Source organism: Temnothorax americanus, unplaced genomic scaffold (genome assembly GCF_048541705.1).
Source record: "Temnothorax americanus isolate GAGA-0224 unplaced genomic scaffold, ASM4854170v1 Scaffold118, whole genome shotgun sequence".
Lineage (NCBI taxonomy): Eukaryota > Metazoa > Arthropoda > Insecta > Hymenoptera > Formicidae > Temnothorax > Temnothorax americanus.
Genome location: NW_027509251.1, coordinates 81,801 through 95,184, shown reverse-complemented (window position 1 = coordinate 95,184; position 13,384 = coordinate 81,801). Strand labels below are relative to the sequence as shown.

The 13,384-nt window shown below is 42.8% G+C and overlaps 2 protein-coding genes across 2 annotated transcripts; one reads left to right on the top strand and one right to left on the bottom strand.

Annotated features, from left to right (window-relative positions):
• Window positions 1-2,209: 2,209 nt before the first annotated feature.
• Window positions 2,210-6,156, bottom strand: LOC143908866 (uncharacterized). The gene is made up of 10 exons (XM_077426695.1): window positions 6,021-6,156; window positions 5,582-5,842; window positions 5,369-5,459; window positions 4,756-5,028; window positions 4,163-4,622; window positions 3,998-4,075; window positions 3,629-3,920; window positions 3,380-3,542; window positions 3,094-3,286; window positions 2,210-2,734 (listed from the first exon to the last, which is right to left on the bottom strand). Exons 7-10 carry the CDS (start codon window positions 3,861-3,863, stop codon window positions 2,312-2,314), a joined length of 1,014 nt encoding a protein of 337 aa, XP_077282821.1. The 5' UTR covers window positions 3,864-3,920; window positions 3,998-4,075; window positions 4,163-4,622; window positions 4,756-5,028; window positions 5,369-5,459; window positions 5,582-5,842; window positions 6,021-6,156; the 3' UTR covers window positions 2,210-2,311.
• A 1,519-nt stretch (window positions 6,157-7,675) lies between these two features.
• Window positions 7,676-12,813, top strand: LOC143908865 (uncharacterized). Its single transcript, XM_077426694.1, has 2 exons — window positions 7,676-8,443; window positions 9,385-12,813. Exons 1-2 carry the CDS (start codon window positions 7,676-7,678, stop codon window positions 12,811-12,813), a joined length of 4,197 nt encoding a protein of 1,398 aa, XP_077282820.1.
• The last annotated feature ends 571 nt before the right edge of the window (window positions 12,814-13,384 follow it).

Here is a 13,384-nt window from a genome sequence, read left to right as displayed (position 1 = left end):
TACATGAACAGTAAGACATAAAGCAGTGAACACACAGTGTTGAAAAAGGCAGCCATATTAAAACGTAGGACTTAAAACATAACGTAGAAAAATTCCACAAGGATGAAATTTTTACGTTTTACGTTTTACGTCTACCAATCAATAGCGACTGAAAATTTGTTATGTTCTACGTAGCTTTCAAGGGGATCAGAGGTTATTTTTAAGAAACATTGAAAATAAGATGTCAGAGAACAATTTCTATTTTTCTTTAAATGTGTAACAATCTAATCTCTAACATCCATTTTTATTCAGGAGCCACGGGTGTGTAGCTGATATACAGGATATACTATAAACTGTCAGAAGTAAAAAAATCGCCATGTGATGTGAGTTGTTAGCTTAATTTATAAATTAGAATAATGGATAATTTGTATGTATAAGATTTTATGTTCTTTTTTGTAGGCAATGGATAATGAGGAAGAAATATTCATACATGCATTACTAATTCTAATGCTTGGTATATACATTGTAAAGAAACGAATATCTTTTCGTTGGGTCAATCGACAATATTGGGTACAACCAATCAATGTGAGACGCCCTGATCAAGGAGACTTTAATCACTTACTGCAAGAGATGAAAAATGATCCATTTATGTTTTTTCACTACACAAGAATGTCTTTATGCATCTTTAATCAACTGCTGGAAATGATGACACCATTTTTGGTAAAGAAAAGTCATCGGGCATTGATACCCGAACAACGCCTTGCTTTAACTCTAAGGTATGTATTTATTTCAGTGATAATATGTTATGTAAAGGAAGTATTAAATTAACCAATTAAATTTTTTTGTATTTTTGTTATATCAGATTCCTTGCTACAGGAGATCAAGTCCTATCAATCGCTTTAGCATATCGCATTGAAGAGTCGACGGCACGTAAAGTAATAAAGGAGACTTGTGCTGCAATTATAAGAGTATTAGCGCCCTTATATTTGCCATCTCCTACAGAAGAAGATTGGATCAAAGTATGTGAAGGATTTTGGACAAATTGGAACCTACCAAACTGTTGTGGTGCAGTTGACGGGAAGCACGTACAAATACAAGCTCCGTCAAATTCTGGGAGCTTGTACTTCAACTACAAAAAAACTTTCAGTATAATATTAATGGCGGCATGTGATCACAATTGTAAATTTACAGTAGTAGATGTTGGAGCATATGGCAGCAACAGTGATGGCGGAGTTTTGTCAAGATCGGCGTTTGGCAAAGCTCTACACAATGGTAATCTGAATTTACCAAAAGGTGAAGCCAATTTGCCTGGAAGTAGAACAAGGACGCCATGCTTCTTCGTTGGAGATGAGGCATTTCAACTAACACAAAATACGATGAGGCCATATCCAGGTCGCAATTTAAATGTAAAAAAGAAAATCTTTAATTATAGATTATCACGAGCTAGGAAAGTTATAGAGAATACATTCGGAATTCTTGTCTCACGCTGGAGAATTTTAAGAAAATCTATTACTTTACATCCTGAAAATGTCGACAAGATCATATTAGCAACGATATGTCTCCACAATTTTTTAAAAACTGTGAACGATTTGAGGCCAGCAGAACACAGAATTTATTGTCCTCCCAATTTCGTCGATACTGAGCAAGAGAATGGCACTATTATTAGTGGAGGCTGGAGAAGTGAATGTTCTACAAGTAACGTAGTAGAAATTGAACGTATTAGAGCAACCAATGCTCGTCGTTCAACCACACTGGCATACAAGCAACGAGATGAAATAGCAGATTATTTGCTAACGCCTGAGGGTAAAGTTTCATGGCAATACGAGTACATTAATAGAGGTTTCAACAGTCCAGATTTCCATTAAGCCAAGAAGTTAGAATACAGTGATTTGCTCAAGAGTGACAATAATATGTGTATTCTAGAAATAGAGTTATATATCAGTTAATATAAGATCGGTCTCCGTCATTTATTAATAAATAAATAAGGTTATTAAAATGCATTTGATTACTTTTATTTGTATTTGTTGTATACATTCCTGCCAGTACAAAAACTACAAAGTAAAATAATTTTTTGTGTTGGAGCGTTTGGCAGCAACACAGAACAAAAACAACATTTTTTGCTGAATAAAATGTTATTACATAAAATATACAAACATGTATTTTTCAGGTAAAAATAAACTAAAAGATTAATTGTACGATTAATATAAGAGTAATATAAGAATAATATAAGATTATTTTTAAAAAATATTTTATAATATATCAGAAGAACAAAAGTAACACAGTAAGATCTTATATTATTATAAAATAAGAAACAAAGTTATGCGGCTATAACCTAACCTAATGGTTTCCATAAGATTTCTATAATCGCTTGCTTTCGTCTCGATTTTTCGGATTCAGACATTCTTTCCAATTCTGTTGCTACTAACAAAGCAAAACTTTTATCAGGTGTTAAATCATTAAGATTCCAACCCCTTTGCTGAGATGGTTCTGCATTAGTCACACGCTTTTGAAGACTATCGCTCAGAGCTGCAAGTGAATGCTCTGAGTATGTGTTACTTTTGTTCTTTATTCTTGAGCGATCCATTTTTATATTGAAGGGTAGCGTTTGTGGTGCAGGAGATGGTGTAGAATCTCTTGATATTGATGTTGCTCCACTCGTGCCAGAAAAATTAAGTGACTCACACTGAGATGATGATGAAAGCAGTGATCTGCGATCAGTTTCTGTTAATTCTTTAGTTTGTTGTATATTACTTTCCTAAATATTTAGATGGAGAGGAATACAATTACTAAGGTAAAAGTACCAATACCCGGACACCTAAGGGTAGGTAAATGTACCAATGCCTGGACACGTACCTATGTGGATACCTTTAAAAAATATAAATTTATGGAAATAAACGTTTGGATACTATAGCTAAAGTATATATATAACTAAAGTTTTAAACTACAAAAAAATATTTTTATCTTTGATTTTAATTTGCGTTATACTTATAAATAATAATTAAAGGTGTCCAAATATAGATACGTGTCCAGGTATTGGTACTTCTACCTTAAATTCTGTCTCTAATTGCATGAATATATCATCAGGCTAACAATGGTAGTACATTCTCAAGATTAGTGTTTGATACCTTTAAAGCCTGAGATGGACTTGAGAACAATGAATACGGAAAAGAGTCGTTTGGGTTTGTATTTAAAACTGTTTGAGGCAATGGAAATGTTGCTCCTGCTTATGTTGATCCTATCAGGAAGAGAAGATGTACTTGATGCATCCATTAATTGCTTCTTGGCAGCAGACACGTTCGTATATGATCTACAAAACATTAATTAATACAGTGTAATATAAGTAAACTATGTATTATATATATATTATTTACCACATATAGTCTATATTAATCAAACTTACTTTCTTCGTTTTATATGGCTATCCAAAAACAAGAGATTGTGGTATAATGGGAATACAGGTCGATGAGTGGCACCACTACCACTTCGTGTCTCCAATTCGCGAAGTCGTTTCTCCTTCGAAAATCGTTCACGTAAGCGTAGCCATCGATTTTGACAAGTTGAAACTACAAGAAAGTCATTATTGTTACATACACATATTAATATTAATTTGTTTATATAGAACATTAAAAAATTAATATTTTAATCTTACCTGACATATCCAAAATTTTTGAAATTTCAATCCATGAATTTTCTTTCATGTTTGTGTCTTTGTATTCCTTCAAAGATGAATTGTACAAATGCGGATAACTTCTTACTGCATCTATCAACAATTCATCAGTTCCTTTTTCAAGGCTTTCCCCTTCAACTTCGACGACTTCATGTATATCGTCTTCGAATTCTTTATTATATGAACCACTACAATATTCATGTTCGTTATGTTCCATTTTGGTTTTGACAGCCGCGGTCCAATGCGGATCAGCTGCCGTCAGATTAAACAGCAACTGCAATAAATTGCTAATGATAAAATTGATTATAATATTCGATATTGCCGTTCATTGGTATTACTGTCAAAACTTACCTGGCAAGGAGCTGAAAGAAATGTCCTAACCTGTACGACCTTCTTTGACACTTCAGACGCTGTGCTTCTGCAGTTTATCTGTCAGTGCAATAATGTATTACATAAATTCATGTGATAGAATAAAAATTTGCAATACATTTTTAAACGTAAAAGGGATATGCTTACCAAAAGTTCCGTGAGCGCCAAAACCGCCAAATAATCACTATGCGTACAGTACAGTACTGTGGCACAAGGGCACAAATTTTTACCCGATATCTCTGCCAAATAACCACTATGCTACAGTACTGTGGCACGAGGGCACAAATTTTTACCCGATATCTTAATATTTTCAATGTTTCTTAAAAATAACCTCTGATCCCTTTGAAAGCTGCGTATAGAATATAACGAGTTTTCTAGTCGCTCTTGATTGGTAGACGTAAAACGTAAAACATAAGAATTTATCCTTGTGGAATTTTTCGTTGTAAGTCCTACGTTTTAATATGGCTGCCTAATTCTCAACTGTGATTGGTCAATTTGTTTACTGCTTACGTCTTACTGCTTATGTACTTTTATGTGCCATGGCCTTCATTCTCGTAATCTTTGGCCTGGTAACACTCGTAATTGTTCGCGCACTCATCGCCGATCGCTTCAAAATAATGAAAACGATTAATTGTTATCTCTTATGACGTGGTGCGGAGAAAGAGATTTTTGGAACTGGATTTTTTAAAACATGACGCGTGATTCTACGGGAGAACTATCGGTTGAAAACTCTCGAGTACCTTTGTTGGAAAAACATCTCGTCAGCTCGTGTTCGTAATGAAAATTCCGCTCGTACTGGCACATATTGCCGACGCAAGTTGAAAACACGAACGTTGCCGTGCACTGTATTGACTCCGTGCATTCGTCCCGGATCTTTTTGGCGGCCGCCAAACACTTCTTGCCGTCCATATTCAGCACCGTCTCAGCCGCGCATCCGCATGTCATGTTATCCGTGCAGATAGCACCCTCCACGTGCGAGCATTCCTGGTTTTTCGTGCATGGCTCATTGTACTCTGCAAACGTGATTACACTTAGAAAAAATCAAATTGAATAATACTGCTACAATATAACATCCGCAAGTGGTTTTGCAAAGTTGTGAAAAAAAAGTTATGAGAAAATGGTATTGAAAATTATGAAAAATATGGTCAATATAAAAAATGTGCTGTAATTTAATATTTGTATATAACTGCAATAGTATAGAAATTATTAGTCGAATTATTTTGATACAGCTGGATGGTAAAGATTAAAACTGGAAAAGAATAAACGTGAATAAACGGGATTGATCTCCTCGGCATCAGCTCCCTGCCATCAATATATATATATATATATATATATATATATATATATATATACCTGTAAACAGGCTCCTTGATCTCCTCGATATCAGCTCTCTGCTGTCAATATATAAACTTGGCGCGAGACACTACCGTGTCTCTTGATACCTCTACAAAGTAAAAATGTATTGTATAATCAGAATACTAGCAACGTGCACAACTTCATTTGAGGTTATAATTGGGTACAACATTCATCGCACGATACTATTATAATTGTAAATCGGAAACGTACCTCGAGTCCAGCTCTTCTGCGATCAACGAAGTCGGGATCGAACGTGTCAGTTGTCACTTTCTGCCAAGCGTAGAGAACCTTCTTTTCCGGCAGCGGTGGTAACACAATGTAGGGATACAAAATCTCCAGATAAGCACGAAGCAATTCAATTCAGTATATCGCCGGCACGATTACGGTGTTACTGCTGTTTCGCATACGCGCGTTGTCGCATCTTATTACCTCGGAACAGCGTGCGGCTCGTGCAAACCTGCCGTCAATAACCTGTATGTATAAATACTCACGTAAACGTAGTAAACAGTAAATAGGTTATAACCTGTATGTATAAACACTCACGTAAACGTAGTAATAAACAGTAAATAAAATAAGTATAATAGTAATTAATCGTCGCGTCGCGTAAAGAGTCACGGTCGGTCTCGCTCCGCGCGTACTTCGTACTTACCGTTTACCGTGTCTCTCGAGTGCTCTCGAGATAGATTAACTGATGAATAGGAACTGACTGACAGCGCGCTAAACGAACGCACTGTCTACACTGCACTGCACTGCGATACTAACGCCGCTACCCGCCAGTGTCGAAAAAGTGAAAGTGACGTTTCTGATTATGACGTCATCATATAAGACGTCGGCGTTAGAAGTAGAAAGTATCTTAAAAATAAATTTTCACATTTGGACTTTGCGTCGCAATATCTCCGCTCGTAGGGCACGTAACGGAATATTATAAGAGAAACCCCCTCTCCCCCTAATTGGACCCCAAGCTATCGATCAAGCCTACTTAGAACTTGATCCGTTCACTCGTTATCGAGATCTCAACATCTAGGGTACTCGCAACCCGTCGCGTCGCGTAAGAGTCACGTACTACGTTTACGCGAGCGTTACTTCTGTAGTAACTTACGATATATCACTCGTTTACGCGGAGTAAATTATCGCAAGTTACTACAAAATCCCGTTTACGCGAAGGAATTATCGTAAGTTACTACAGAAGTAAAGCTCGCGTAAATGTAGTAACGGCCGGTCTCGCTCCGCGTGTACTTGGCGCGAGACACTACGCCGTGTCTCTTGATATCCTATCTCTATTTTTTTCTAACATGATAATTATTTAACAAAAATTAATATAATTAATAATTAATTTTATATAGTTATAAATATCGTTAACCTTCTTGTATAGTACATTCTGAGTCCGCTCCTGTTTTATCGATCCACGTTAGCGTGCCCGCCATCCGGGCGCTCTCGGGCTATCCCGCCTAACTACGACTGCGCTCGCGATCCGCGCATCCCCCCATTGCCGCTAGCGGTCGGCAGAGACCAGAATCCCCGTGATCTTCGTACAGGAAGCACGCGCCGCGCAAGTCGAGAGATAGACCGAATTTGTACCACCTCAGTGAATCTCAATAAATTTAGTCAACGCAGGGAAGTGATTATTTTCCTTCTCGACCACGCCCGATCCTGAGGAGGCAGCCACAAGATCAACTGCGTGGGGCCACTAGGCCTATTCATAAACAATTTGGTCCTTCGAGCCGGATATCCAAGACATCCGCCACTCGAGGTGGTCAGCAAGCATCCAGTCGCAAGCAATATCTCGGCCTCGGTGCATTGCTACGACGATCCCAGCACCGAGACACGACGAGCCTGTCGCCAGACTGCGAACACGCCGTCGAGAAATCGTGGGCACGAAAGCCCGCCAATCCAGGGCCCGCCATAGAAGGCCCGCCAGCGAACTACCAGTCGCATTTCGCGTCCTATCAGGACGAGCAAGAATACGCCTGCCGAGGACATAACGCAAGGGCGCACAAAGGTACCAGAGGCGCCAACGCAGCCTTACGCCACACGCCATCGCCTGTTGCACCACGACAGGACCAGGGATTCTTCGCAGCCCGACGTCGTACGTGCCACGCCCCGCAGTACCACGACGCATCGAGAGGTCCGCAGCCCAGCGACGTCGCGTCCGGGCACCAGGAGGACCACGCCAGAGCCTCGCCGAGAGGATTAGCACTCGCTTGCGTTATCAGGTAGGGGTGGCAACCCAGTGTTCGCGTCGGTTCGGTACAATCGCGTTTCATACAATCGTTCTCGAGAAAGCTTTCGCGCCATTATTTCAAGATGGCTACCGAGCGAGATCCGACCGCGTTGCGGAAACAACGCGGGATTATCAAGTCATCCTGCACGCGGATAAAAACGTACATTGACAGTATCGACGCCGCCAATATCACTCCGTCGGTAGTAGCTCAGCTCGAGGAGCGTCGGTCGAGGTTAGATAACAACTGGTCAGAGTACAATTCAGTGCAGTTACAGTTAGAAATGACAGACGACGCTGAACACAACGATCGGGCAGCATTCGAAGAGGCGTTTTACAATCTTTCCGCCAAAATGCGGGAACTTCTAAACTCGCATCGTACCACGTCGCGTCACGCCGCGACACCGTCGCCGTCGAGCTCAATGGTTTCTGAGTCGTCAGAGTCCGCAACTCGCGTACGTCTGCCCGAGATAAACCTTCCGACATTTTCCGGTAAATACGACGAGTGGTTCCCGTTCTTCGACGTTTTCAATTCGATCATACATGCGGACCCGTCGTTAAATAATGTCCAGAAGCTACAATACTTGCGAACGTCCGTAACCGGCGAAGCGAGCGATGTGATCGGGTCCCTCGAGACATCGGGTCTCAATTATTCAATCGCGTGGGACCTTTTAAAAGAGCGTTACGATAACAAGCGTATAATCGTGCACAAGCACGTCGAAGCCATCATGGAGCTTCCGTCTATGAGTAAGGAAAACGCTCGCGAACTAAGGCAAATTGCCGACGGCGCGTCAAAGCACATACATGCATTGCAGGCATTGAGACGTCCGACATCTCATTGGGACGATCTACTCGTATGTATGTTAAGCGCTAAACTCGATCCAAACACAGCGCGATCATGGCGGAATTCGTTAACCGGACACGAGATTCCAACATTCAAGCAACTCGTCACCTTTATTACACATCGTTGTCAGGTTCTCGAAGCTACCAGCAAGCCAAGTGCTACTTCTACAAAGAATGCTAACGCGCGGTCAGCAAACGGAAAGAACCGAGCAGCGTGTGTCGCGACGCTGAAATTTAAGTGTTCTTACTGCAGCGGGGAGCATTCTATATATAATTGCAAGGACTTTTTAGCTCTCCCTGTCACTCGTAGAAATGCGGAAATTCGTAAATTAAAAATTTGCCACAATTGTTTACGCTCTACAACTCATGTCGCGAACAAGTGCCCATCAGGTAATTGTCGAGTCTGCAAGGCGAAACATAACACGTTATTGCATGCATCGTCGGATTCCGAGACAACCGAAAGTGAGCAAGGGAGTAACGCAAAGCCGGCTTCGACGGCATCGCCGACTGCGATAGTGGCACACGCGTCGCGTCTTTCGGACAGCAAGTACGTCATGCTATCCACGGCTGTCGTATACGTCTACGACAATACTGGCGCGCAAAAACCGTGTCGTGTGTTACTGGATTGTGGTTCTCAGGCTAATTTTGTCTCGAAAAGTTACGTGTCTGCTCTCGGTTTAAAACCGCGTTCATTAAACATTTCGATCTCGGGAATAAACGGCGCCAACACAAGATCTACTCAGATCGTTCGATTAAAAATGTCATCGCGCATAAATTCATACTCTTTCGACGCTGAATGCATTGTGACGGATCAAGTCACGGACAAGCTTCCATCGTTTACCCTTAATCGCGACGACTTAAACGCTTTCACGAGTCATCGCACGTCGACGCTCTCATCGGCGCGGATCTGTTTTGGGAACTATTGTGCGTCGGACAAGTCAAATCATCTCAGGCACATCCAACGCTACAAAAGACGCGTCTAGGGTGGATCCTAGCAGGCAGGTTAGGCAATCCATCGAAACAAGCTCTGAAGATACAAGCCTGCCACGCAACAATAACCAACCTACAGATACACGAGGAGCTAGCGCGTTTTTGGCAACAAGAGGACATCTCTAATCGTACAGCTAATTACACCATCGAAGAGGCCATCTGCAAGAAGCACTTCGCGGACAACGTCTCTCAAAATCAATCAGGCAGATACATCGTGAAGCTTCCAGTTAAGGAACACGTCATGGCCAAAATCGGGCAATCCAGAGACATCGCGATGAAGCGACTGATAGCCATGGAAAGGCGCTTCAAGCGTGATCCAAACTTAGAGGAGCACTATGCGCGCTTCATGCAAGAGTACATCGCGCTCGGTCATATGAAATTGGTAAACGAACAACCCAACGATGACCCGCCGGCCGTCTACCTACCTCACCACTGTGTGGTCAAGATGGCGGGGCAGTCTTTCAAGATACGAGTGGTCTTCGATGCATCCTGCAAAACCAGTACTGGAGTATCTTTAAACGACGCACTCAGGGTGGGACCAGTCGTCCAACCAGATTTGATTTCCCTCCTGATTCGCTTTCGCTTCTTCCTACACGTCTTCGTGGCCGATATAATCAAGATGTACCGGCAGATTCTGGTGCACCCATCGCAGACACATCTTCAACGTATATTATGGCGAAGAAAGCCAGACCTCGACGTCGAGACATACGAATCTGTGGTGATCACCTACGGCACTGCAGTTGCCGCATACCTAGCCACGGAATGTCTCAATAACGTAGCCGAGAAAAACGCAACGAGATTCCCGGTGGGATCAATCCACATCAAGAAAGGATGCTACGTGGATGACGTCGCGACCGGGGCGGACACCAAGAAAGACTTGGAAATAGTTTGTCATCAAGTGATGGAAATACTACGACTAGGAGCGTTCGAACTGAGCAAGTGGGCATCCAATTGCCCGGAACTACTAAAGGACGTCCAAGATCAGAGCCACGAGCCGGTAGAAATTTGCAGCGACGAAAATTCCCGCATTCTAGGAATGCAATGGGACCACACCAGAGATACATTTCAAGTCTCACATAACATTCAAGAGAGTCACCGCACCATCTCCAAACGCACGATATTATCCGGAGCCGCCAGATTATTCGATCCTCTCGGTCTCCTCGGACCTGTCATCGTGATCGCGAAGCTCATCCTACAAGACCTGTGGAAATCGGGCAGTTATTGGGATGAATCCGTACCACAAGACGTCCATGCCCGTTGGTCGAGACTGGAGGAACAATTATCAGCTCTAAAACAAGTACAAGTTCCACGATGCGTAAAGTTCACCACGGATCCTCAACTAATACAAATACATGGATTCTGTGACGCCAGCCAGCAAGCATACGGAGCCTGTATATACGTTCGGACGAAGCTCGGCAACAGCTATCGCACCGAGCTGCTCTGTTCAAAATCCCGCGTGGCCCCACTCAAGGCCATATCGCTCCCGAGGCTGGAGCTACAAGCGATATTGTTATTGGCGGAACTGACGGATAAGGTCAGCGCATCGACCAACATAACGCACTACAAGAAATTCCTTTGGTCCGACTTTACCATTGCACTCAACTGGATAACCTCGCCTTCCCGGAGGTGGGAGGTATTCGTAGCCAACCGAGTCGGTAAGGTGCAACGCTTGACCAAGATAGAAGACTGGAGGCACATTCCGTCATCAGACAATCCTGCCGACATACTATCACGCGGACTTTATCCACACGAACTCGTGGACGCAAGTTTATGGTGGCATGGGCCCGTATTTTTACAACACGAAGAATGCCGCTGGCCAAACAAGAATATCACTCGCCTAGGAGATAACCTTCCCGAAAGAAGAAAAACAGTGGTAGCCGTCGTCACCATCAGTCCTTCGATCGTCGACGAATTAATCAAGAAACATTCGAACTTAAGCAAGATACACCGCATCATAGCGTATTGTCTCAGATTCCGCAAGGCACATCGGACAAGTCTGGACACCGAATCCGTCTCTCATAGCGAGATATCATACGCATCAGATGCCGTGTGCAAAGCAGTACAACGGAGCTCATTCCCCGACGAGCACAGAGCACTAAGCACAGGGAAATCGGTTAGCGCGTCCAGCAAAATCCTCTCCTTGTCTCCCTTCATTGACGAAACCGGGCTGATCCGGGTGGGGGGTAGATTAAAGAATTCTGAGTTAAAATTTGACGCGTGCCATCCCATATTACTACCTCGCGATCACGAATTTACGAAGCGTATAATAAGGCGAGAGCACGTACGTAACATGCATGCCGGGACTCAGGCAACCATGGCCGCAGTCAGACAGAGATTCTGGCCTTTATCACTTCGTTCAACCGCGCGAAAAATTATTCGAAATTGCGTAACATGCTTCAAGGCCAAACCGAGCCAGTCGGAGGCCGTAATGGTCTCGTTACCTTCCAGCCGCGTCACAGTCTCAAGGCCATTCTCGCATTGTGGTGTCGACTATGCCGGACCCGTCTCAGTGAAGGAGGGCAAGCGACGCAACGCCCGCTTTCATAAAGCGTACATCGCCATTTTCGTATGTTTCGCCACGAAAGCCGTGCATATCGAACTAGTAAGCGATCTTACAACGGAAAGCTTCATTGGCGCACTTCGGCGATTTATGTCTCGAAGAGGCAAACCTGCTTGCATCTACTCCGACAACGGAACTACATTCGTCGGAGCGCATAAGCAAATCAAAGAGTTCCACAACTTATTGAACGACAGTCAAGTACGAGACGATATAAAACAGTTTGTTCGCGAACAGGAAACCTCCTGGTCCTTTATCCCGCCTAACGCGCCGCATTTCGGCGGTTTATGGGAAGCCGCGGTAAAATCGGCCAAGTATCACATGGCTAGAATCATAGGTAACGCGCATTTAACCTTCGAAGAGATGCAAACGGTACTTTGTGAGGTGGAAGCGATCCTGAACTCACGACCGCTCACGCAACTAAGCGATGATCCAAATGATTTCGCGTATCTTAGCCCCGGTCATTTTCTTGTTGGTACGCCCTTAAATAGTTTCCCTTGCCATGATTTACATGATATTAACGAGAATCGGCTTACACGTTGGCAAAGGGTAGAGCAAATAAAACAACATTTTTGGCGTAGATGGAGCTCCGAGTACCTTAATTCTTTGCAAGAACGAACTAAATGGAAGGTCAACAAGGGCATACAGTTAAAACCAGAGCAATTAGTGCTCATAAAACAGCAAGGCCTAGCTCCCTTGCAGTGGCACTTAGGGCGAGTTCAGGACGTTCACACCGGACCCGACGGCGCCACAAGAGTCGCCACCGTCCGAACAGCAAAGGGTGCCTTCATGAGACCCCTTTCTAGGCTCGCGGTGTTACCCATAGACACTTAAGGGGATGCTAAAGCCGTCCAAATTACCGACAATTCATTTCAAAGCTCTCATTTTGAAACGGCTTTACAGATCGCAAAATCCTTTTACAGGAGTAAAGTAGAGGTACTAATGAAGGGTGGGATTGTCAAATAATTAGTAATAATTGAAAAAAATTTTAAAATGCTGTCACCTCAAAACCTTATTTTCTGATATAAACAGTTGTATACGTAATATGTACGAAATTAAACTTTCCCACCCTTCAGAAGACGTGCACAAACAATAACGTACCTTTGAAATTGAGATTGAAAGCCTGGAATAAAAATGAGAGCTTTGAAACGATCGTGTATATTTTTCACAAAAATATTCACGCAGAGCAGCAATTATGTCACAGCAGTAGTTCACGGATCTTGCGAGAGATGGCGAGATGGCGCACGCAGCTGTGGGCAGTTTCGGGGTTGGCTACATTGTCTGGTTTCTACACAGCAATCGAACCAGGACAGATATATGATACAGATATCTCGATAGGTATTTTTACATTTTTTTCAATTATTACTAATTATTTTACAATCCCACCCTTCATTAGTACCTAAAC